At 32.3% G+C, this 23674-nt stretch overlaps 1 protein-coding gene across 1 annotated transcript in view; it reads right to left on the bottom strand.

The window, feature by feature from the left end:
- Positions 1-582: 582 nt before the first annotated feature.
- Positions 583-23674, bottom strand: part of LOC127731931 (probable serine/threonine-protein kinase qkgA) — a 93832-nt gene continuing 70740 nt past the window's right edge. Inside the window, exons 7-9 of the mRNA XM_052240781.1 lie at positions 21200-21230; positions 8316-8564; positions 583-2337 (exon numbers count right to left, since the gene is read on the bottom strand). Of these exons, the coding sequence (XP_052096741.1) occupies positions 2255-2337; positions 8316-8564; positions 21200-21230 (363 nt within the window). The 3' untranslated portion in view covers positions 583-2254. The remainder of the gene's footprint in view (positions 2338-8315; positions 8565-21199; positions 21231-23674) is intronic.

Genomic DNA, 23674 nt, shown 5'->3' with positions numbered 1-23674 from the left:
AAACTAATACATGTAAACTAAGCAAAAGTTTCAAAGACCATGACTGTGTGGGCGGAACCAAATATTCTCCATGGAAATGAGATATGCCAATGATTATACAACTGCATACCAAATATCATTGACTTACCCCTAGAGGTTCCCCTTGAACTGACCTAATCACAAACTAATACATGTAAACTAAGCAAAAAGTTTCAAAGACCATGACTGTGGGGGCGGAACCAAATATTCTCCATGGAAATGAGATATGCCAATGATTATACAACTGCATACCAAATATCATTGACTTACCACTAGTGGTTCCCACAAACTGACCTAATCACAAACTAATACAGGTAAACTTAGCAAAAGTTTCAAAGTCAATAGACCATGACTGAGGAGCCAGGGCCAAATAATCTCCATGGAAATGAGATTTGCCAGTGCTAATACAACTGCATATCAAATATTATTCACCAACCACTAGTGGTTCACCTTAAACTAGACCTAACCACAAACTAATACATTGTTGACTCCGCCGCCGCCAAAAACAGCATACTTATGTCTCGCTTTTTGACTCCGTCAAGGCGAGACAAAAACTACCAATCCTGATGTACAAAATTTTTTAATACATTCCAATGGCGGTTCATGATTTCCATTAAAATAAAGAAATAATTACACTCTTAATCAGCCCAAACAAAGCTTTTATTCAGTATCTTTACTGTTTTATTATTTTTATTTTCATCATCTAGACATTAAAATGCATAATTGGTAGATAGGGTACTTATTTCAAATGATAATATTTCATCTCTGTTTAGTGATACAGAAACTCTCTTAGCATGACATTATTCTGCACTTATGTAATTTATTTGGCAAAAAAATAAAAGAACCAATAAAGAAGTAATACATTATAAAATATAATGCGTAAAACGTAATTTATATATTTTTAATGAGTTATTGCTACCAAGTGTCTTTGAAGAGGTCCACGTTTATCGCATGTAATCACTGTTGAGCTCATTTTACATAATAATTTCAATTATATACATATCTGTCCGATCCATGCATATAATTAATTTACTGATTGATCGCTGACCGTTGTCACAGTAACTCTCACATAGCTTATTTGACGTATCTGACGGATTCTATGAGTAATCGTTCACTGATCATTAATAGATCAGTCAAACATCCGTAACAGATCATTCACCGGTGAGTCAATTTCCCTTCAAACAGTAAAGCCTAAGGTTGCAATTACTGTAAAAAAAGTACCATAACTCCTGAAGGCAAACGTAAAAATTCTCATTTTCCATCTATGCCTAAATTTTGTAATCAGTAACGATAAATCAAAATGTTAAAAGTTTGTTTGTTGTATGGTTCAATATTCATTGCACAGAAACAACATAACGAGTTAATTTCAAATCAGTCCTAGACCATTACTTCTGAACAGCAAAAAATGACATCATGGAATGCCATGAACAATAAATGACTCAAGAATCAACAGTATTATGCCTTGAAAATCAAACTTAAGACAAATCAGTAATGCAACGAACAATACAACCACTCAAGTATTTACCTGTGACTATACCGAACAATCAAGTGTCTTTATGATCTACATAAGACAAATGACTCATATTTCCAGATTACTTAACAATCAAATGTATTGAAGCGTACGGAAGATTAAAATGACTTAATAGTATACATCAAATACAATTAAGAATAATAAAAACAAGTTCATTAACAAGTCATTATAAGACTGTAGTGATACCTGAAATACTTCATAAATCTACATGTCATAACAGACAAATCAAAATCAAGTATCCACACTAGATTGAACTGAACAATCACATTCTCTTGAAACAGTATCAGTTTGCTTGGATCAACAGAATGATGAATCAATCTATTGTATGATTCCATGAACATGTCAATTGACTCAGGAATGTACAAATATGAAGGAGAGAAAAAAAGCACACAAAAATCTACAAAAGTTTATATCGAACTATAACATATCTCAAAAATCTATATCGGACTCATTATCATAAAATGAAACTGCAGTATATCCATTCATTGCACATTTCACTTGAATAATGTCTGAAAGGTTGATAGATAATATAAATATCTCTATCCGATCCTTCTGTTTTTCTCTCCATCTTGTCTGTCAGGACTGATTTAGGACAGATTCATTTCTGGAGAATTAAACAAATTACTTTTTAAAAACTTGTTCTTCCTCTATTCAAACATGTGTTTCTCATTTTTCTTTTCAATCACTTTCACTGTTGTTGTAGATCTACTGGTCGTGTTTTAATCTGTTGATTATTTCTAAGTAATTCTTCTGTAGACGTATTTTATAATCTGGAACATCTTGTAAGTCTAAAATAATGTACAAATGTATATTATACATCAGTTCTTCAGTGACAATTTCTGTTGTCTTCCATTCACTACTATCAATAATAGTTTCCAGGATAAACCAATAAATTGATAAAACCATCAATATTTAAGGGTTACATTTCTGATAAAAAGAGCCAATTGTTGCTTTCAGTCATGTTTTTATTTTGATAGTATCTGTCTGATTATGTATACTGTATGTAGTTTCTTTTAATCAATAATATTTTTAAAACCATATACAAGTGTCCTGTAAAATGGTTCAATGGAGATTGTAGGGCAATATGCCATCAAAGAAATCATTTGGTGGTTTCAATCCTAAATATTTTTTTTCATATCTAATATTCCTGATTATTTTTGTGGTTTTTAAAGTTTCAAATCAATAAAAAAATTTCATCAACCATTAATCTTTCAAAATTATTCCCGCAATTATAAAACTAGAGGCTCTAAAGAGCCTGTGTCGCTCACCTTGGTCTATGTGCATATTAAACAAAGGACACAGATGGATTCATGACAAAATTGTGTTTTGGTGATGGTGATGTGTTTGTAGATCTTACTTTACTGAACATTCTTGCTGCTTACAATTATCTCTATCTATAATGAACTTGGCCCAGTAGTTACAGTGGAAAATATTTTGTAAAATTTACATATTTATGAATATTGTAAAAAATTGACTATAAAGGGCAATAACTTCTTTAGGGGTCAATTGATAATTTTGGTCATGTTTGACTTATTTGTAGATCTTACTTTGCTGTTCATTATTGCTGTTTACAGTTTATCTCTATCTATAATAATATTCAAGATAATAACCAAAAGCTGCAAAATTTTCTTAAATTACCAATTCAGGGGCAGCAACCCCAGGCCTCTACAATAACTTTTTTTTCAACTTGCCCAATAGGACAAGTACATACCAAAACTAACTTGTCCGAATGGAATTATAACTTGTCCAAAAAAACCTTAATATTAACCTTTTTTTGCATTTTAGGTTGATTCAATGAACAAAATGAATTAAAACAATAGAACAGAATTTGATTTATATCTCTTGATATCCTTTTTCAAAAATATGAATCCAGAAAAACTGAATCTAGTCAAGTCTAGTCACAGGACTTCGGTTCTATTTTTCATCAATGCCAAAGTCTCATCAGACTCTGCACATCAGGCACAGTCTGTTAGGCCTGTCAGTCTACACTCATTTGGTTTGTATCCTGGTCTTTTGAGTTGATAAAATATTGATTATTATGATTAATGCCTTACTACAATCAGTTTTGTTTTTAATATATTAAGATGTTTATTCAAACACAATCAAATATTGTTTTGTCTAAATATGATCAAATATGATTTTATGAATTTTATGATCAAAAAATTTATCATATATTTATTATAAAGCAACAAAATAAGTAGGAAAACGAGGTACTGGTTTGTCTTAGTCCCGAAATGTCTCCAACGGTGCCGAACTGTCTATTAAACATGGAGCTGATTCGTTTCCGTGACGGTGCCTAACTGTCTTGTTACCTTATCTACAAAGCCACATTCGGTAAGACGGGTTTCCGAGAATAGTATGCATTTTATCTGTTATAAAGTATCTGACAAAGAACCAGTTTTAAATTATCGATCGCAAGTAAACATGTCAAACAAATATCTTCTTTTCTTGTTTTTTTTTATATTACTTTGATCATCAAAGTTGGATTTAATTTATTTTCAACAGAATGATTTTTACTTGTCCCATCAGACAAACTTGATATGACTTTTACTTGTCCGACTCTTTTTTCCTCTGGTACCGGACAATCGGACAAGCGTTATTGTCGAGCCTTGAACCCAACAATGTGTTGCCTGATTGGTCTGAAAATTTCAGGGCAGATAGATCTTGACCTAATGAACAATTTTATTCACATCAGATTTGCTCTAAATGCTTTGGTTTCAGAGATATGGCAGATTCCATATAAGAAAGTGAAACAACTCCCATAAGCACGTTAGGCAAAAATCATAAGCAATGAACTTCTGTTTTTGAATACATGCTTTACTAATAAAGATAAAGACAATTTGACCAAAAAACAAATTATGAGCATCATCCTTTTTAAATAAACGAAGCCTTAAATATTATGTTTCTGACATAAGATTTGACAGACTTTATTGTTTCTGACATAAGATTTGACAGACTTTATTTTTTCTGACATAAGATTTGACAGACTTTATTATTTCTGACATAAGATTTGACAGACTTTATTGTTTCTGACATAAGATTTGACAGACTTTATTTTTTCTGACATAAGATTTGACAGACTTTATTATTTCTGACATAAGATTTGACAGACTTTATTTTTTCTGACATAAGATTTGACAGACTTTATTATTTCTGACATAAGATTTGACAGACAAATTGAGTTTCTGACATTAGATTTTTACAGACTTGATTCTGACATAAGATTTTTCATACATAAGATATTTTGACAGACAATATATATTTGTTTTTTTTGACTGACATTGGAAATCAAATTCTAGTTGAAAGTCATTTTTTAAACTCCTGGAAAATACTGCAGCCTAACATCTAACAAGATTTCACTACAGGTCAAAGAACTTTAACTGTTAGCACATTCAAATGTTTCAGACATAAGAAAACAAGTTTGACAGATCTTATGTAGGAAACATATAAGTTAAAACTATTGCTTGAATAAAGTTAAATGAAAGAATCAACATGTGTTTTTTCTTATGCACAGCATGACTTACAGTTTTAACTGGCATATATTGGAACCTACAATGATTTTGAAAGTTTTTACAGCGATGTTCGTGACATAAGATTTATTGACAGACACTGAGCTATAAAGCAAGATATTTGAAAGTGAAAAAAAATATATATCACAGATGTTTTTGACTAAAAAAAGTAACAAATTTGGGAACAGGGATGTTTGAATAACCAGACTACACTAGTAAATACCAGTATACAAGTGTCAACATAAAGCATTGCAACACATAAACATTGTGTAAAAAAATGGGAGTTAATTCTGTCAAAATTTTTGCATTTTTTCAACTTGTTTTAATCATTTCTACTTTAAACGGAAACAATCATATCCAAAAATTATTTTTATAATTTCTTCTAACATCATTATTCCTCAAAACATTCACAGATTATCTTTAAAATAACAGTAATTATTATTTTTATTTATTTATTCATTTTGACAGACATTTCAATTTTTCATATGGAATCTGCCTTATGAGCCAAAAACTGCATTTTACCCTATGTACTATTTTTAAGCCATGTCGGCCATCTTGGTTCGTGGGCGGGGTCATCGGACACATTTTTTAAACTAGATACCCTAATGATGATTGTGGACAAGTTTGGTTAAATTTGTCTTAGTAGTTTCAGAGGAGAAGATTTTTGTAAAAGATTACAAAAATTTACGAAAAATGGTTAAAAATTGACTATAAAGGGCAATAACTCCTTAAGGGGTCAACTGACCATTTTGATCATGTTGACTTATTTGTAGATCTTACTTTGCTGTACATTATTGCTGTTTACAGTTTATCTCTATCTATAATAATATTCAAGATAATAACCAAAAACAACAAAATTTCCTTAAAATTACCTATTCAGGGGCAGCAACCTAACAACGGGTTATCCGATTCATCTGAAAATTTCAGGGCAGATAGATCTTGACCTGATTAACAATTTTACCCCATGTCAGATTTCCTGTAAATGCTTTGGTTTTAGAGTTATAAGCCAAAATCTACATTTTTACCCTATGTTCTATTTTTAGTCATGGTGGCCATCTTGGTTGGTTGGCATGATGGCCGGACACAATTTTTAAACTAGATACCCTAATAATGATTGTGGCCAAGTTTGGTCAAATTTGGCCCAGTAGTTTCAGAGGAGAAGATTTTTGTAAAAGTTTACGGATGACTGACGCAGGACGCCGGATGCCAAGTGATGAGAAAAGCTCACTTGGCCCTTTGAGCCAGGTGAGCTAAAAATATTGGTGGTAGTTAAAAGAGTTGTAATAAACTGTTATCACAGAGATATGTCTCGCCTTTTTGTAATTTTGATAATGCAAATGTTGAAATTAAAATAGCAATACTTTAACATGTAAGTTATGCAAATATTCAAAGTCAATGAACCATGACTGAAGGTACATGGCTAAACAATCTCCATGAAATGAGATGTGCCAATGCTAATACAACTGCATACCAAATACCATTGACTTATTATTAGTCATTCCCTTTAAACAAACATAAACACAAACATTAACTTGTAAACTATGTAAAAGATTCAAAGTCAATGAACCATGATCAGGGGTGGGGCTATATAATCTCCATGGAAATGATACTTGCAAATGCCAATACATTTGCATACCAAATATCATTGACTTAACATTAGCAGTTCATCTTAAACTGATCTAATCACAAACTAATACATGTAAACTAAGCAAAAGTTTCAAAGTCAATAGACCATGACTGAGGGGGCGGGGCCAAATATTCTCCATGGAAATGAGATGTGCTAATGCTTATACAACTGAACACCAATTAACATTGGCCTACCACTAATGGTTCCTCTTGAACTGACCTAATCACAAACTAATACATGTTAACTTAGCAAAATTTTCGAAGTCTATAGACCATGACTAAGGGGGCAGAGCCAAATAATCTCCATGGAAATGAGATGTGCCAATGCTAATACAACTGCATACCAAATATCATTGACCTACCACTAGTGGTTCACCATGAACTAGACCTAATCACAAACTAATACATTGTTGACGCCGCCGTCGCCGACGCCAGGAAACAGCATACCTATGTCTCGCTTTTTGACTCCGTCAAGGCGAGACAAAAACTAATTTATGTGTGCCCTCGTTTTATCCATTGCCTTGACCCATCTAGAGATTTTTCATGATGTTGGCTACAAATCGGTCAATCGACCAATCATTCCTACTGCCTTATAATGCGAAATTATAGATAGTAAATTTTTTCTTTGTGAATAACACTTGTTGCTAGAAAATAAATCAACAGTTGAGACCATACAAATGAAAAGGGTAGAATAAGTATCATTCTTGATGCAGTAGCTGTTAATATTAATTAGTGAACGGGGTTCCCTTATAATGTTGTACATTTATTGTCCATACAATTGGGGATGAGTGGTAAATTACACTTTTTAACAGTCTGAAATATGCTTCAGAAAAGGCATTGTACCATGAACAAATAGTGTACATATAAAAAAAGTCAAGTTGATTTAATTTTAAGAAATGAAAAATACCAAATACTGTAGAATATGAGTAATTGCAAGCCATGATGAAATATAATTTCAGGATGTAACTATATTGCCCCCGCTTTTAGCATTGACATGAGCGTAACAAACCAAAAGCTGTAGGTACCTTAACTATATTTCTCTCTTCATAATTTGTTCAATTACCCTTTGATAAAACTGGCTTATATTTTTAAGATCAAGGACAGGAGGAGCTACTTTAAAGTATTATGAAATAACGTCACGTTTTAATGTAAATCAAGTGTAAAAATCTCAATAAAATACATGCATGCAGCGTTATTCATACAAAGAAATAACTATCTCAACAATGTCTACTTGTTAAACATAGGCTTACGAATTTCTTAATAGTATTTGATATTCTTAAAAAAAAGCATAGTATAGACAAATTGTGGATTAAAATAAAGAAGGGCAATTTATTTTTGGATAGACTTCATCAGCTGGAATAACAGCTCTCTCCATCGGGAGTCGATTGATATGTTTGTTGACAGAATAAATAGGAATTACAAAATATGCTATCCTGCCGATAAAGTGCTAACAATAGGAGTGACACACAGGTTGACAAACGCAGTGATGGACTTTCAAATCATGATATGCTCCGCAAGTTGTTGCGTATTGTACAATAGTGTATTATTGCTACATTTAATTTTGATAAAGGGATCGAATGCACACCAGGGATCTCCATGATCTGTTTTATGATGACAAATACAGATCTTACCTGTTTTAGTGGGTGATGACACTGAGCTTGATGAATCAGACTTCAATTTTTCTCCGAGATCTTCATATCCACTATTTTGCTTTAAAACATCAATACACACAGATTTATTAGGCTCTCCCCTTTTAATCATCATACTGAGCAGTTTTTTTTCCGGATCATCATTTTGTTCAATGCTGCGTCTGTCATCCACTGATATCACTAACTGTCTCATCATTTGATCTAAAATGTCGCTAAAGTCTAATTTGGTATCTGAAAGCGTATAAAATAACACTCTGAAAATGAATAATATATACAATAGACAATATAAAATAAGGAGATGTGGTCATCAGTGTCAACAAGACATCTTTTCATCGACCAAAGCACAAATAAGTAAACAATTACAGGTCATTGTATGGCCTTAAATAATGAGCAACACAGAAAGCTGTAAAAGGCCCTAATATCAGAAGATGTGAAATTATTCAAAAGAGGAAAATACAAAGGCCTGATTATTACTATTCTATTGATCAAAAATAAAAGAAAACCACTGGAATATGACATCATATGAATTATCATTGTACTAGTTAGTCATATTCGTGAATTATCTGTTTACAAGGCTTTGGACAGCTAGAAGAACTTTATAAGATTTACTACCGCAGGAATATATTGATTAAGTGTATTGATAAATCCTTGCGTAGCTTTGAGTCCTCAATGCTTTTAAACTTTGTACCTTATTTAGCATTTTAATTTTTATTGATTCAAGCATGCCCAATAAGTCTTTCGTAGACAAAACGCCCATTTGGCCTACAAAATTATAAGCCTGGTATCTTTGATGAGTAATTTACAGGTTTTCTTGACTTGAGAAAGACACATAAAGAATGTGACATGTTTAAAGACGGTTGTGTGACCTCAACCCTGCATTAAAACGAGACATGGTAGTAACAACACAGCAAAAGTACAAACTGTAAAGTTCTATTGTAAAGAGCTCAACTTGTCACAAGAACAACAACTAACAATAAGGAATAAAATGCTCTGCTGGGGCGCAGCTTGATACGACCGCAGAGGTCGAACCCTGAACAGTTGAGGCAAGTATGGACACAACATTCAAGCTTGATACAGCACTGAATTTGGATTGTAAAAATATTTGACACAGCATAGGTTTCTGACACAGAATGAATGTAAGAACTTAAAAATGTTTACCCCCTCATGATTCATCACCCCTAAAATCAATCCCAGCCTTCCCTTTGTGGTATGGTACCTTGCAGTACAATTTCAGAGAGATCCATACACTTGAACACAAGTTATTGTCTGGAACATAGAAAAATGCTTGTTTTTTGGACCCTTTTTGGCCCCAAATTCCTAAACGTTTTGGACAATTACCCCCAAACTCAATTCCAGCTTTCCCTTTGTGATATGGAACCTTGTAGTACAATTTCATAAAGATCCATACACTTACACACAAGTTATTGTCATGAAACTAGAAAAATGCTTGTTTTTGCCCCTTTTTGGCCCTTAATTCCTAAAATTTGGAGGCAATTACCTCCAAAATCAATCCCAGCCTTCCCTTTGTGGTATGGTACCTTGCAGTACAATTTCAGAGAGATCCATACACTTGAACACAAGTTATTGTCTAGAAACTAGAAAAATGCTTATTTTTGGCCCCTTCATAATTGTGCTGATATTTGGTATGCAGTTGTATTAGCATTGGCACATCTCATTTCCATTGAATGTACTGTGCCTTCCAAATACCGTTTCGATTCCTTACATCACTGAAGAGACATTAATTGTCGAAATCCGAATATTGTGTACACATTTTTGCACCTCATGTTTGCGGTATACCATCTTTTCCTCAAGTTTATTGTTTTCTGTTTAGTATTAAATTAATTATAAGATCCATTTTATTACATCTTGTGATCCGTTTATTTGGCAATCGCCAATGGCAGTCAGCAGGGTTTAAGAACATCAGTTGTTCGACCTGCTAGTCAAATGCGTTTTGTTAAAATATACTTTTTCACTTTTTTGGTCTTTTGGAAAATGTTGTTTGTGCTGTATTTAGACCCCTCTACCAAGAAATTTGTTTTGCATGCACACGTATAAAAATTGCGGTTTTTATCCAACACAATCATAGATTTGAATGTTGTTTTCAATTTTGATTTTCTTTTTATATATATATATATATAAGTACGTCTGAACCAGTGAAAACTATACAACAGATTTTATCTATCAGATCACCAGTGATGGTGATACAAGGCTGAAAACACATTCTGTATATATAATTCGTCTAAATAACAGCCCAACAATGTTAGATCTGTAAATTTGCGGAGGTAAATTTTTTGTTCTTCCCTGGCTGGGATTTGAACTCATGCTACTGAGATATCGTGGCACCAAATCGCCTTGCACTATGTCTGACACGCTATACCAGTCCACCACCTAGGCTCTTCCTAGGCTTTATATATATATAAACTGCATTTAAACTCCAATGAATAAAATCGTACTTAATAGCCTAAATGTAACATCTTTAGCACCAAGTTATGTAGGTTTGACATGTTTGAGTGGCTCGATCAAAACGTGTATAGATGAGATATTTTCGCACGGTTTATCATTATTCTTAAATTAAAATACAATGTGTTATTTGAAAACAAACACTTTTATTTTAGTTGTTCGTCATTCCCTTTTTACGTTTAAATGTACCATAGACAAACAGTTAAAAAAAAAAAAACTTTTACTTTTCTTAGTTTTATAATTACTTGACAAAATCATATCCTAAATCTTAATAAAACAGTAGATAAGAACCAAGGGTTAAAAAAGATTTCATTTTTTTTATAAGTGATCAGTTAACGTTATGTAGTAATTAATAAATTTAATATTTTTTTTAATGTAAATTGCAAAACCATCAAAAAAAATTGCACTATCATTGAGCGATTTAAATGGAAATTTTCCATGATAGCATTATACAAGATCTTGTCTTCGTGTACTATGTACATGGAATAATTTATGGAGTTGATTGATTGTTGTTTGCTTTACGTCCAGTGGCAAATATTTCATGCATGTTCATAACGAGAACATAACAATTTTAAAAACAGGCAGGTCTTGCAATAAGAGGTCAACAGTTTGGTTGGACGTGAAACTTGGAATACCACTGAAATTTGAGGGTATATTGAATTAGGACAGAAACTTGCAACAACTGGCCACATCCGGCTACACCCACACCCCTAAATAGTTGATAAAAGAGCTTCTTATTTGCAGAGAGCGCAGATCCATGAAATCTATTCTGAAGTCGGCCATCCATATTTACGTGTAGTTTCCAATGTCAATTAACGCATCTAATTCAGGTTAGATACTTTTAGCTCGCTTTAGTAACTGTGAAAATTCTGTGAAACTGTATCAATTCTACATTAGTTTTTATATGATATTACTACCGCTCTCCTGGTTTGTTTCGAGGAAATGTGTTCGCCTCAAGAGCTAAAGGTCTTTGGTTTGAATCCCGACCGGTCAAACAAAGACGTTAACATTGGTATTTGCTGTTTCAACACTTAAACTTGTGGCATTTAGTAGTAAGAGCACAGACTTGTCGGCTCGGAGTCAGAAATGTTTCTGGGTAGGGTGACTGTTCTTACTACAAACTAATATCTTGTGAACTTACGCGTTAAAACACCGACTAAGCGTGTCTGTCTAGTACAAGCAGGGTTAATACTCATATTATACATTTTGTATTTACATGTTATCGTCCTGAATATTCATTTAATTTGCCACTGGACTTCATTCATTATCATCATTTATTTTATTGTTAAACTATACAATAAAGTGTTGTTTTTTTTCTACTGGTTTATATTACACCTCCATTAATTTCCACCGATCGAAATTAAAAAAGGGAAGGAGATATTTTTTAACCAAACCTTTGTGCCTTTTGGGATATCTTTAACGGTAATTAATACTTAATCAAGTGTGCCTGTTGGGTTACCTTTGACGGTAGATATTATTAGATTAACTTCGTATTTTTTTAGTCATGGGACTGTTTGAGCTTATTATTCTGTATACAAATCTTTCTATAACAAAACACTATATTGACTCTTAATATTTGAATGTGTCTGTGCAGTTGGGTTGCTGTCGCATTAATTTTTTACCTTTATCTATGAAGGATTGACTTGGGTATAGGAATATTGACATCTTTGAACCTTTCCTGTCCGACTGTATACCCTTGCTAAAGGGGTGCATCTGATTTGGTCATCAGATGTATAAATACGCAGCTTCGTTCGGACAAAAAAAGAAATGTTGTATATCTGATGCCTAGTGTAGTGAGAGTTTCACGTTATATATACACTACAGGACCATTTAAAAAACACTTTTAGGGGGAAATACGATCTATGCACAAGTTAATTGATTGAAATCTGTAAACTACAACAAAGGTCAGCTAAATTTTCCAATAATTCGAATGGCTGAATTTAACACATTTTTTTACTTTTGCTAGGACAATCGTAGATGAAAAAGATTTTAAATAACAGAACCGATCAGTAAGACAATATCTAAACAAATAAATAAAAAGGTCAAAATAAGTTTAATCCTTATATAAACTGGTGTCGACATTTTTTTTATCCATTTTTGCTTTCATTACAACCATTATACCAGATATAAAAAAAAACCAGCAAATTTTGTCTTCTAGACGACACTGCCGTAGTAGTACGCTTCAATGTATGAGTTATTGCCACTCGATGAAGATTTTATTTCTGTTCTACTCCCTTGCTCCTAGTTTGCCTGGATAGGATACAATATAACCCCTAATGTGGACTACGATATTTAAAGGGGCACTAGCTGTCAAATTCATGTTCACCGATTTGACTCAAATTCTCACATTTGATTTATAACAAAGCAAAACATTTATCCAAATTATAAAAAGTCTAAAACAAACAATTTACAGGGCATGGGCCCGAGAATATGTAGCTTCGTTTCCTTGTATTTTAGTCTAGACGCCATCTAATTAACTATCGAGTTGACCTCCGAAGACCTCCCATGGTGATAAAAACATAAATATAGATATAAACATGATAAATAGATATAGCGAACTCATGCAATTGGATTCTCCTAGGTCTGTTTAACTTCCTCTTATAGATTAAAAATATGTTAATCATCGTTTTTACCTGTATAAGAATGATATTTCTGGATCGAACCCAGTCGATTAAATGATTTATCTTTGTTTCACTTTCAATGTTGACATTATTTTCCTTTAAATAACTATACACGCACAATGCATGCTTTATCCATCTCTAGCTAAGGGTTACATTGAAGTTCACATGAATACGGATTCAATGAGGTCAAATTATTCACTTGCAAGTGAAAAATTTATCATCAATGTTGTTTTGCTTATTTTGACAAATCTGAACCATATTGGCTGCTAAAAGCGAATAATTATTTCACTATTTCACTTTCATTAATGATTGAACAAAAAAAAAATCATATTTTAAATTTTTTATATATCTCGTAGCTAGTGCATGCCCCTTTAACGTTAAAAAACAATTAAATGCAAAGAGGAAAATGACAAAAGAAATGCTAAAATTAACGCTTTAAAAATCAAATATGAATAAAAATCGAATATTTTAAAATTGGAAAACTGCTTGAGATAATTGTCAATTGAATATTAATGATTATACATCACTAAATGGTGCTGATTAATAAATTCCTCCCTTAATGTCCAGTGGCAAATATGTCATACATATTCACGACGAGATGCAAAGTGGATCAACCTGATGTAAATGATAACAATTTTAGAGCAACACATTATTAAGACAGAGCGTTGGCTAGAGGTTAAATGTGTGCCGTAATAGAATAAAGTTGAACCATGATCAAAATTGTAAGTTAAGCTATTACCCCTCCTTTTTTTCTCCAATGTAGACGAATGCCAAAAATTTAAAACCAATAACGGCCACTATAACTAAATGAGATATGGACTTATTTTGTAATTAAATTCCTATTGCAGCCAACATTTCCCGGTTTCGGACAGGTTTGTTTTTCCACTCAAAAACCATTTGATTATTTACCGGAGATTGAAATCAACCAAAAGCACTTTGATTCTCTGAAATTGTAAATTATGGTATTTCGCTGACTGATTTTCCCGGATCCTATTTTGGACCCCCTGATTCTAAGAGGATGTGTCTGATTAGTGATGCCCGATTACCTTTTAGTAAATTGAACCCCAACTTAAAGACCTACACCATGTTAATAAGTTCGAGGTACAACACATAAACAAAAGAGATCCTTGAAATGGATCGTCCCAGGTATCTTAGATAATTATTTTGCTTTGAATAACCGTGGAAAATGCACGAACAGGTTTGTAATACTAAATTAAATATCTGCTTTGGCAATTGCTAAACTTTTAAATTCTTGTTGAAATATATTCAATAAGATTTATTAAATAAATAACATCAAAATAAAGAGGAATACAAATGACAAAGTACATGATAGATTAAGCCCATGTTTTTGAAGTTGAGTAGGAAAAACTTAAGCTGTACCTAATCTTATATAACTTAGAAAAAAAGTAAAATCACAAAAATACTGAACTCCGAGGAAAATTCAAAACGGAAAGTCCCTAATCAAATGGCAAAATCAAAAGCTCAAACACATCAAACGAATGGACAACAACTGTCATATTCCTGACTTGGTACAGGCATTTTCTTATGTAGAAAATGGTGGGTTTAACCTGGTTTTATAGATAGCTAAACCTCTCACTTGTATGATATATAGGTGATTATAAAGTTTAATCATAAAAGACTGCTTATGTATTTAGCCAATGAGAAAAGAGAATATTTTTGTTCATATAAAAAATAAATTTCTTTATTATTCAAATGAAACGTCCCAAAAATAGGTAATACTTTGATCCCGAGTACTTATGTTTTCATTTGATACTAGAATTACCCAAATATTTTACTTATTGACAAAGTTACAGCTATGTGTAGGAACTATTTTGTCAAAAATATGTACTTCTTTCCTGTATGTTCTTCCTGAATGGGCCGAATTAGTGGTTCTATACCTTAAAGGAAATACATCCAATAGGGAGTCACTAGACGAGTTTGGTTATGTCGATTTATTTGTATATCCAGACTTTCGGATCATTCTTGATATTTAAATTGTTTTTTTTATCTACCATTGTGTTGAAGTTAATAGGCAAACACACTATAAATGGGTAAACATTTGCATAGCCACCTGGTGAGGTTATAAAGGAATAAATGTGGATAGTGTCATAACATTTGGTTGAGGCAAACTTAAGTTAGAGAACGGAAACTAAATATTTTGCAATTTTTCCATTTATAAAGGGCATAACTTTAGAACAATTAAAGTGACGCCACCAAAATTCAAACTTGATCTGTGATTTGTGGTAATAAGCATTGTGTATAAGTTTCATAACATTTGGTTGAGGCAAACTTAAGTAAGAGAACGGAAACTAAAAATTTTGCAATTTTTCCATTTATAAACTGGCATAACACTAGAACGGTTAAAGTGATGCCTCCAAAATTCATACTTGATCTGTGTTTTGTGGTAATAAGCATTGTGTATATGTTTCATAACATTTGGTTGAGGCAAACTCAAGTTAGAGAATGGAAACCAATTTTGGGACGTACGTACGAACATACGTACGTACGTACGTACAGACGGACAAGGGTAAAACGTGTTTTCTAAGCTATACTTGATAATACATTAACTTAAGCAAGTCACTTGTTCCTAAAACTATTGTTTAACACACTTTTTTTCAGAACATTTTGGCATATCTTTGTCAATAATATATAGATACATGTATATGGAAATCTTTCCACAAAGACAATAAATAGCTTCATAAAAGGAAATATTCAATTATTTTAAACAGTGGTCTAACCATTTTGTTAATTGAATGTTAAATAAAATTACTATATATATAGCTAGCGCATGTGCAGAAAAAGCCACTCAACCTATAGCTTTAATTGATTGCTTATTCTGCAGAAATGAAGAGGATATGCTCGTTTCATCCAAAAAGCACACAAACCTGTGCTTTATTTTTTCAGGAGCCTGTAAATCAGTGGTTGTCATTTTTTTTTCGTTTATTGTTTGATACATAAATTAAGTCATTAATAATTTCGTTTAAACGGCTTACATTTGTAATTTTGGGGCCTTTTGTAGCTTACTATGCCCTATAGGTTTTTCTCATTGTTGAACTGCTATGTCATTTTATCTCTGGTAGCCCCTACAGAAAAAAAAGGTTGAGGGCCAGTTGAGAGCCATGTGGCGGACAGTTGAGGGCTAGCTGTTTTAAGCAAAATAGTTGAGAACTAGGTTTTGTGCTATTTAGCTCAACTCATACTGGGCCAAGCACTGTATGTTGGATAGATGTCGCTCAACTGGCCCTCAACTGAAGCTGGCCATTAAGTTGAGGAAATGTTGAGCAATTGATCTTTGGCTTTCATATAGTTGAGGAAAAGTTGAGCATTCAGACTTTGATTTTTTTGTAGTTGAGGAAAAGTTGAGCAATTGGTCTTTGGTTTTCATGTAGTTGAGCAAAAATTGAGCATTCAGACTTTGAATTTTTTGTAGTTGAGGAAAAGTTGAGCAATTGATCTTTGATTTTTTTGTAGTTGAGGAAAAGTTGAGCAAAGGATCCTTGATTTTTATGGAGTTGAAGTATAGTTGAGCAAAAGATCTTTTTTTTTTTTGTAGTTGAGAGAGAACCCTTACAGAATGAAAAGTTTGCTGCAATATTGTAACATTATTTCGGCAATATTGCAGCAAACAAATTTGTTTGCAAGAAAGTTGCAGGATGTTGCAGCTACCTGCAACATTCTCGCAATGTTACTGCAACATTATTTGTTTGCGAGAAAATTTGCTGCAATGGCAATGTTGCAAGAAAGTGTTTGTTTTCTTGAAAGTTGCAGGAACCTTTTCTTATATTGTCTAAGGAATAACTGTTTGCAACAACTTTGCAAGAAACTTTGGTTATATCTTATAGTTAAATTCATGTTACTCAGAACTATTTGGATACTTGGATTATTTAAAAAAAAGATCTTCAAATAACAATTAATGGTTATAAACAATTTCCTAAACTGTACTACAAAACATTTATGATATCTTGTAAGAAAGAATTTTTTTTTCAAGAATGCTTAAGGTTTTCATTTCAACAAGTTCAAACTAAATAATTGTGACATTTTAATTTTTCCCTATGATTTTTTATCCCTTTTTATGACCTTTTTCTGTGAACAATATTTTTATTTTTTCCATCTAATGAATTTAGCCTATGTTGCAGGTTGCCTTTTGTTTAATTTCTAGTACCAGTATTTAATTATACAGTAAAACCTGTATAAACCGGCCGGCTACGGGACTATGAAAAAGGGCCGGTTTGGACAGTGGGCCGGTTTATTCAGGTTTCTGTTTTGACCGGAAGTTAATGACTTGTGACGTCTGATATATTACATGTAAAAGTTCTGTCTGATTGTAAGCTATAAACTCATTAATACAAAACGCAATAACGTAATAACTTCGCATGATCGTTGTTTTGAATCTTCTTATTCATTGTCTATATAAATTTAAGAAACTGGTTGTTCCTCGAATTAAAAAAAATAATATTTTAACCATTTTTTACATATCCTAGTATGTCAAATAGACCTCGGTAGCATCAATATTCGACATGTCTATTTCACTTTCGCTTTGTCTTCATTGTTTTCATTTGCATCATAATCCTCGCGTTGTTTGAATTGTGACACGAGAGTTTCGTTTTACTTCCATCGTTCATTTCCGACGTTGGTATAGCCGATTATTACATTTATAGCATTGAATTACATTGATTTCCCAGTCAAACAAAAACCAATAATTTCACATGTGAAATAAATGTGGTTATTTCACTCTCTGACGTCATACAACAATAGGCGTTGTCAAGACGTTGATAACGTCGGATCAAAACAAATTGTGAATGCGTAGAAAAAAGATATAGTTCCTTACATTTTCTACATTAATTTCATTAAAAAAAGCCATTTGTCAATGTAATAAAAAGAATAACTAATCAAAGAATTCAAATATCGCAAAAATATTCAACTCGTGACCTTTCGCGCATTCGTGAATTAATGTGTTGTTCGGTCACTCGTTGAATATTTTTCTCTATTTGAATTCTTCGATTAGTTATTCTATAATTAAAAAGCCAGAATTTTATAAAAAGAAATTTCGTCACAATCAAAACATTGTTGTACAGTGTACAATACTGATTGATTGTTGTCATCCGGGTGTTCTTCATTATCAGGGTCATTGGTTTAGGGGTTCACAACAGGTTACCTAGGATGTAATTTTCTAACTCCGCGATTTGAAAAAAAAAAGATCTACGTTACAACGTAAGTTCTATCCTAGATATATTCGGCGTGTCTTTTAGTTTAATTTACACTTTTATAGTGTTTTATTAATACAGCTCACTACTGTACCATTGCAAGTTCACGGTTTAACACCTGGCTAATTGATTATCCTGAAAAGCCATCTTGTATAAACAAATATGTTTTGATTGCATATCGATCAATACTGTTATCATTTAAAATTAATTAGACAAACCGGTTTTGACAGGTAATAATTGATGTAAGTAAGAGTATTGGGACTGCATCATTAGACCGGAATTCGGAATACACAGGGTCCGGTTTCCAAAGGGTATTTTAACAAAGACTTTGAAGGGGAAAAAATGGGACTTTAATTTTCGGCCGGAATGGACAGGAAACCGGTTTATTCAGGGTTTCCGGTTTACTCAGGTTTGACTGTATGTATACACAAACAATTTGCATGCCCTCTTTCTCATCTCAGTTAGAAATATGAGCTGGTGATATAAATGTTATGTGCCATCTGTTGTCCATTCATATCGGTAGTGCAAGTAGACAGGAAGTATTTTTATGTGTTATAAATTTTGAGGCCAAATTAAGGGAAGCACATGTTTTTATACATTTTTCTGTAATTACTATTATAACTCATAACATAAAGATAAAAACAAACAATATTTTTTTATTATAATATATATCAAATATTCAAGATTTAGGTAATTAACAGTTATTAGTAGGGGCACATTTCAAAGGGATCACACTGTCACAATACTCTAAACAACCTCAAACAAATTTAAAATTTGAACTAGGCATCAGCATGCACATGGCAAGCAAAGATGTCTTCTAGCTATCATGAACAAAATATGAATTTTACAATGGATGTAGATCAAAAAGTTACAAATAACTGTATTGACATTGAATAGTGCAGATGTATTCTTCTGATGACATGACTCTTGGATTTATGAAGGTTTATGTTTACACATATTTTGGATAATATCTTTTGGTAAGTACATTGGATTAGAATTTCCACCATTTTGAATAAGTGCATATGCTCTTTTAGTTTAAAATATTGATATTTAAAGTGTCTCCTTAACTTTTTAGAGTGAAGAAAAAATTTAGACAATTATATTTATGCATTAATTTATATATTATCAAAATATGTAAGACAGGAGACATATTTTTTTTATTATTAAGACAATTTGTTTTTAGAAAGTATTACTTATGAAATAAGAATCTTCTAATATAATGAATTTGGTATAAAACTAGAGATCTGGGGTATGACTGCCAATAAGACATCTATCTACAAATGACAGATAAATATGTATATCTTCTTTATGGTTGAACAACACTTTCTGTTTTGAGTATTTTTGCAATGTGCACTTTGAATACCCCCCTTTGTACTGACTTTAGCCATTTTGGTTTATCAAGGGGGGTGTGGGTAGAAATTTTTAAGGAAAGGAAATTTTTTTAGGGTACACTTAATACAGTTAATAGGGTAATAGAAATTTTATGAAGGTTTTTAACTATAATATAAAACAATTTTGCTTAGACATAGCTAGAGCAATTTTACTAGCCTCTGGTTTAAACTATAGAGTGATCAATCATGAAGACAGCTTTTAGAAAATTTGTTTACAATACCTTGCTTTATCGAGGCACTCTGACAGTCAACAGATTAAAATAGTGGGGAAGAACAATTTCATAACTTTTTTTTCTCAAATAGTGAAGCAAAGTATCAGACACATTCTTATCTTGTATTTATCCACATTTGTTTAGTTTAATTGATTTGTATAATTGGTTGAAGTAGGCAATACAGAACAGATAGGTTTAATTTCTTTTTACTTTCAGACTTTGGTCTTATCCATTTCAAGATGTTGTCCACATACAGACGTCACACATGCAATTAATGAAAAAATGTACAGCGGAAGGAAGATATTACAAAAGAAAGAAAAGGATTTTTCAACATTAAACATTGTTTCAATATATATCTTACTTCTTCTTGCATAAAAAGTAATATGGCTGCAGGATTAACTAGATTTTATTTACTAGATAACTTTTAAAAAGCAAGGATAAAGCTGTCATGTAGTCTGTTGTGAGTTTAGATCTTTCAGCAGTATTTTGGCTTTATAAAATACACAATTTAAATGACCTGATCCTCAACTGTTGGCCAGGTAGCCCTCAACTCTAATTGCTCAACTGTTGAACACCTAGCTCTCAACTATGATATTTTTTTAAACCTTGCTCAACTAATTTGCATAAAGTTGAGCAATTGATATTTGAGGGCTACCTAATTTGCATGGCAAAAATCCAGGTAGCCCTCAACTGGCCCTCATCTATTTGCTCAACTGACGGCCAGCTAGCCCTCAACTGGCCCTCAACTGTTTGCTCAACTGGCGGCCAGTTGAGCAATGAAGTTGGCCATCCTATCAGTTGTTCTGTATGGGAGATAGTTGTCTCATTGGTAATCACACCACATATCTTAATTTTTTTATTCAGAATTCTCTCTAAAATGATATTTTTATTCTAAATAATGAAATAGTTGTGTTGTTCATAACGAAATAGGAAACAAAAATACATATCAGCTTAAATCATTGTAAATGTAACACTTACCTGCTAAACTAGGGTCAATCTGCTTTTGTTTCTGTAGAATAAAAGAAGGATAAATTCTAGAGTTTTAGACAAGAGTGCACATGCTATAATGTCTTGCCTGCTTTACAGACTATTAATTTTATATTGATAGTTCTAAATATAACGTTTTACTACAAGTAGCACATTAACTTTACATGATCAAAGAAAATAAGGTCAAAGTCAGGTAAACTAAGACGGAATTACATTTACACCTTAAAATCCTTCCATGCACCAGATATAGTTGACATATTGCTTATAGCATACAAGAAACAGACCAAACCATGAAAACTTTATATTGAACAATGAACCATGAAAATGAGGTCAAGGTCAGATGAACCCTGTCAGACAGATATGTACACCTAATATAGTTGACATATTGCTTATAGTATACAAGAAACAGACCAAACCATGAAAACTTTATATTGAACAACGGACCATGAAAATGAGGTCAAGGTCAGATGAACCCTGTTAGACAGATATGCACACCTAAAAATCATTCCATACACCAAATACAGTTGACATATTGCTTATAGTATCTAATAAACAAGCTTAACCATGAAAACTTTGGATTGACCAATGAACATGATGAACCATGAAAATGCAGTCAAGGTCATATGATACCTGCCAGACAGACATATACACATTACAATCATTCCATACACCAGATATAGTTGACCTATTGTTTGTAATGTAAGAAAAACAGACCAAAACACAAAAACTCAACATTGATCAATGAACTTTAATCAAAGTGCTGTATAGCACCTGTGGAAATTTTGCAACGGTAGATGTGTATTATTTCAAATTATTAATAGGTTAATTGTAGACGTGTATTATTTCAAATAGGTTGTAGATGTGTATTACTTCAAATAGGTTGTAGATGTGTATTATTTCAAATAGGTTGTAGATGTGTATTATTTTAAATATGTATTTAATCACAGCTTTGGTGTTTTTCCCTAAACCATTGTCTCATCAGCAATTATCAAAAATCACTTTTTTCATATGTTTGTTTTGTAAAATTTTGATAATTTCTATTACAACCTTAAACTGTAGATTTAAAATAATCAAATATACAGAAAGCTCTGTTAATTTCTTTCTGTGCCCATTCAATGTAAAGGGCCTGTATTTTTTATTGATTAAGGTCCTTCATATTTGTTTGTAGTAAATTGTATTATTACTAATTAAGCAGTTAGTTTTCTTGTTTGAATTGTTAAATATTGAACAAATTCGAACTACGACTAGTAGATTGTGTGGTTAAAGTTTGTTTTTTTACATAATACAACAAATAATTAGGTCTTTCCACTTTTCGGTGGAAAGACCTATTGTATTTGTTCTGATTATTAGGTCTTTCCACTTTTCTGTGGAAAGACCTATTGTTTTTTTTCTGATTATTATTATTATTTTCTTCCGCCAAATTTTATTCTCGCGTAACATTTTTGTTTTGCAATATGTCGCTAAGATATTTCTTATATAGTATCATACAGTTTATGCGCTTTTTATTTTCACCCATTCTAAGCCGAACAAATTTCTTTGTAAGAGTTATCTCCCTAAACACTGTTTTCCTTGTGACTACATCTACTCCGTAACGGCAAAAGAAAGCGACAAATTTATTTTATAAAATTGCTCGTTATATCCTTCGCATGATTTGTCCTATTTTGACCGAAGCGATATGAACACTCCATATGACAGTTATTTCCCCTTATGCATGTGATATAAGTAATATGCATTTCTAACTGGTAAACCATAATGGAAAGAGACCTAGGTGCTTTTGATTTGAGGTCCTTGGTCCAAAAAAATGAAAATTAGGTCAAGGTCAGAGGTCAAGGTCATATTTTAAATTTTGATTTTGGCTTATTTTCAATTCTTTTCAAAAACCGTATAAGATATCGACAACATATTTTTTACTAAATTGTAAGTTGCGACATGTCGTAACACATAAATTTTGGTTGAAAGTGTACACTAACATTAAATTGGAGTTTTCTCCCCTCTTATATTAAAAATTAGGCATATAGTGATATAACTCATTAAACATATATAATTAAGACCTATAGTCTTTGATTTGAAGCCCTTGGTTTATGACCTTGAAATTGAGCTGAAGGTCATAGGTAAATTTGACGTTCTAGATATTGACCTTTGCTTTTACCTCATATGTATACATGATAAAGCCATGGGACTTTTTGCATTACGTTGCAAGCCACTTGACCATGGAACAGCCAACCGGAAGTGACCATGTGTAAACCGGAAAAAGCTATTTTTTTGTACTTATTTAATGTGATAGTATATTAAACGATATATTTTTGAAATCAGGATCAAGTAAACTATAAAAAAAAACCCGGAAATGACATTTTTCAAACCGGAAGTAACAATTTATCTCCCTTATTTAGAATTTTTTTTTATAGAAACCATATATTTTTGGAATCAGTGTACAATAAGCTATCATTTGACGCTGGATATGATATT

The sequence above is a fragment of the Mytilus californianus genome, unplaced genomic scaffold, assembly GCF_021869535.1.
Source record: "Mytilus californianus isolate M0D057914Y unplaced genomic scaffold, xbMytCali1.0.p SCAF_21, whole genome shotgun sequence".
Taxonomy (NCBI): Eukaryota; Metazoa; Mollusca; class Bivalvia; order Mytilida; family Mytilidae; genus Mytilus; species Mytilus californianus.
The sequence above is the reverse complement of the archived record's forward strand: the minus strand, read 5'-3'. Positions and strand labels throughout refer to the sequence as shown.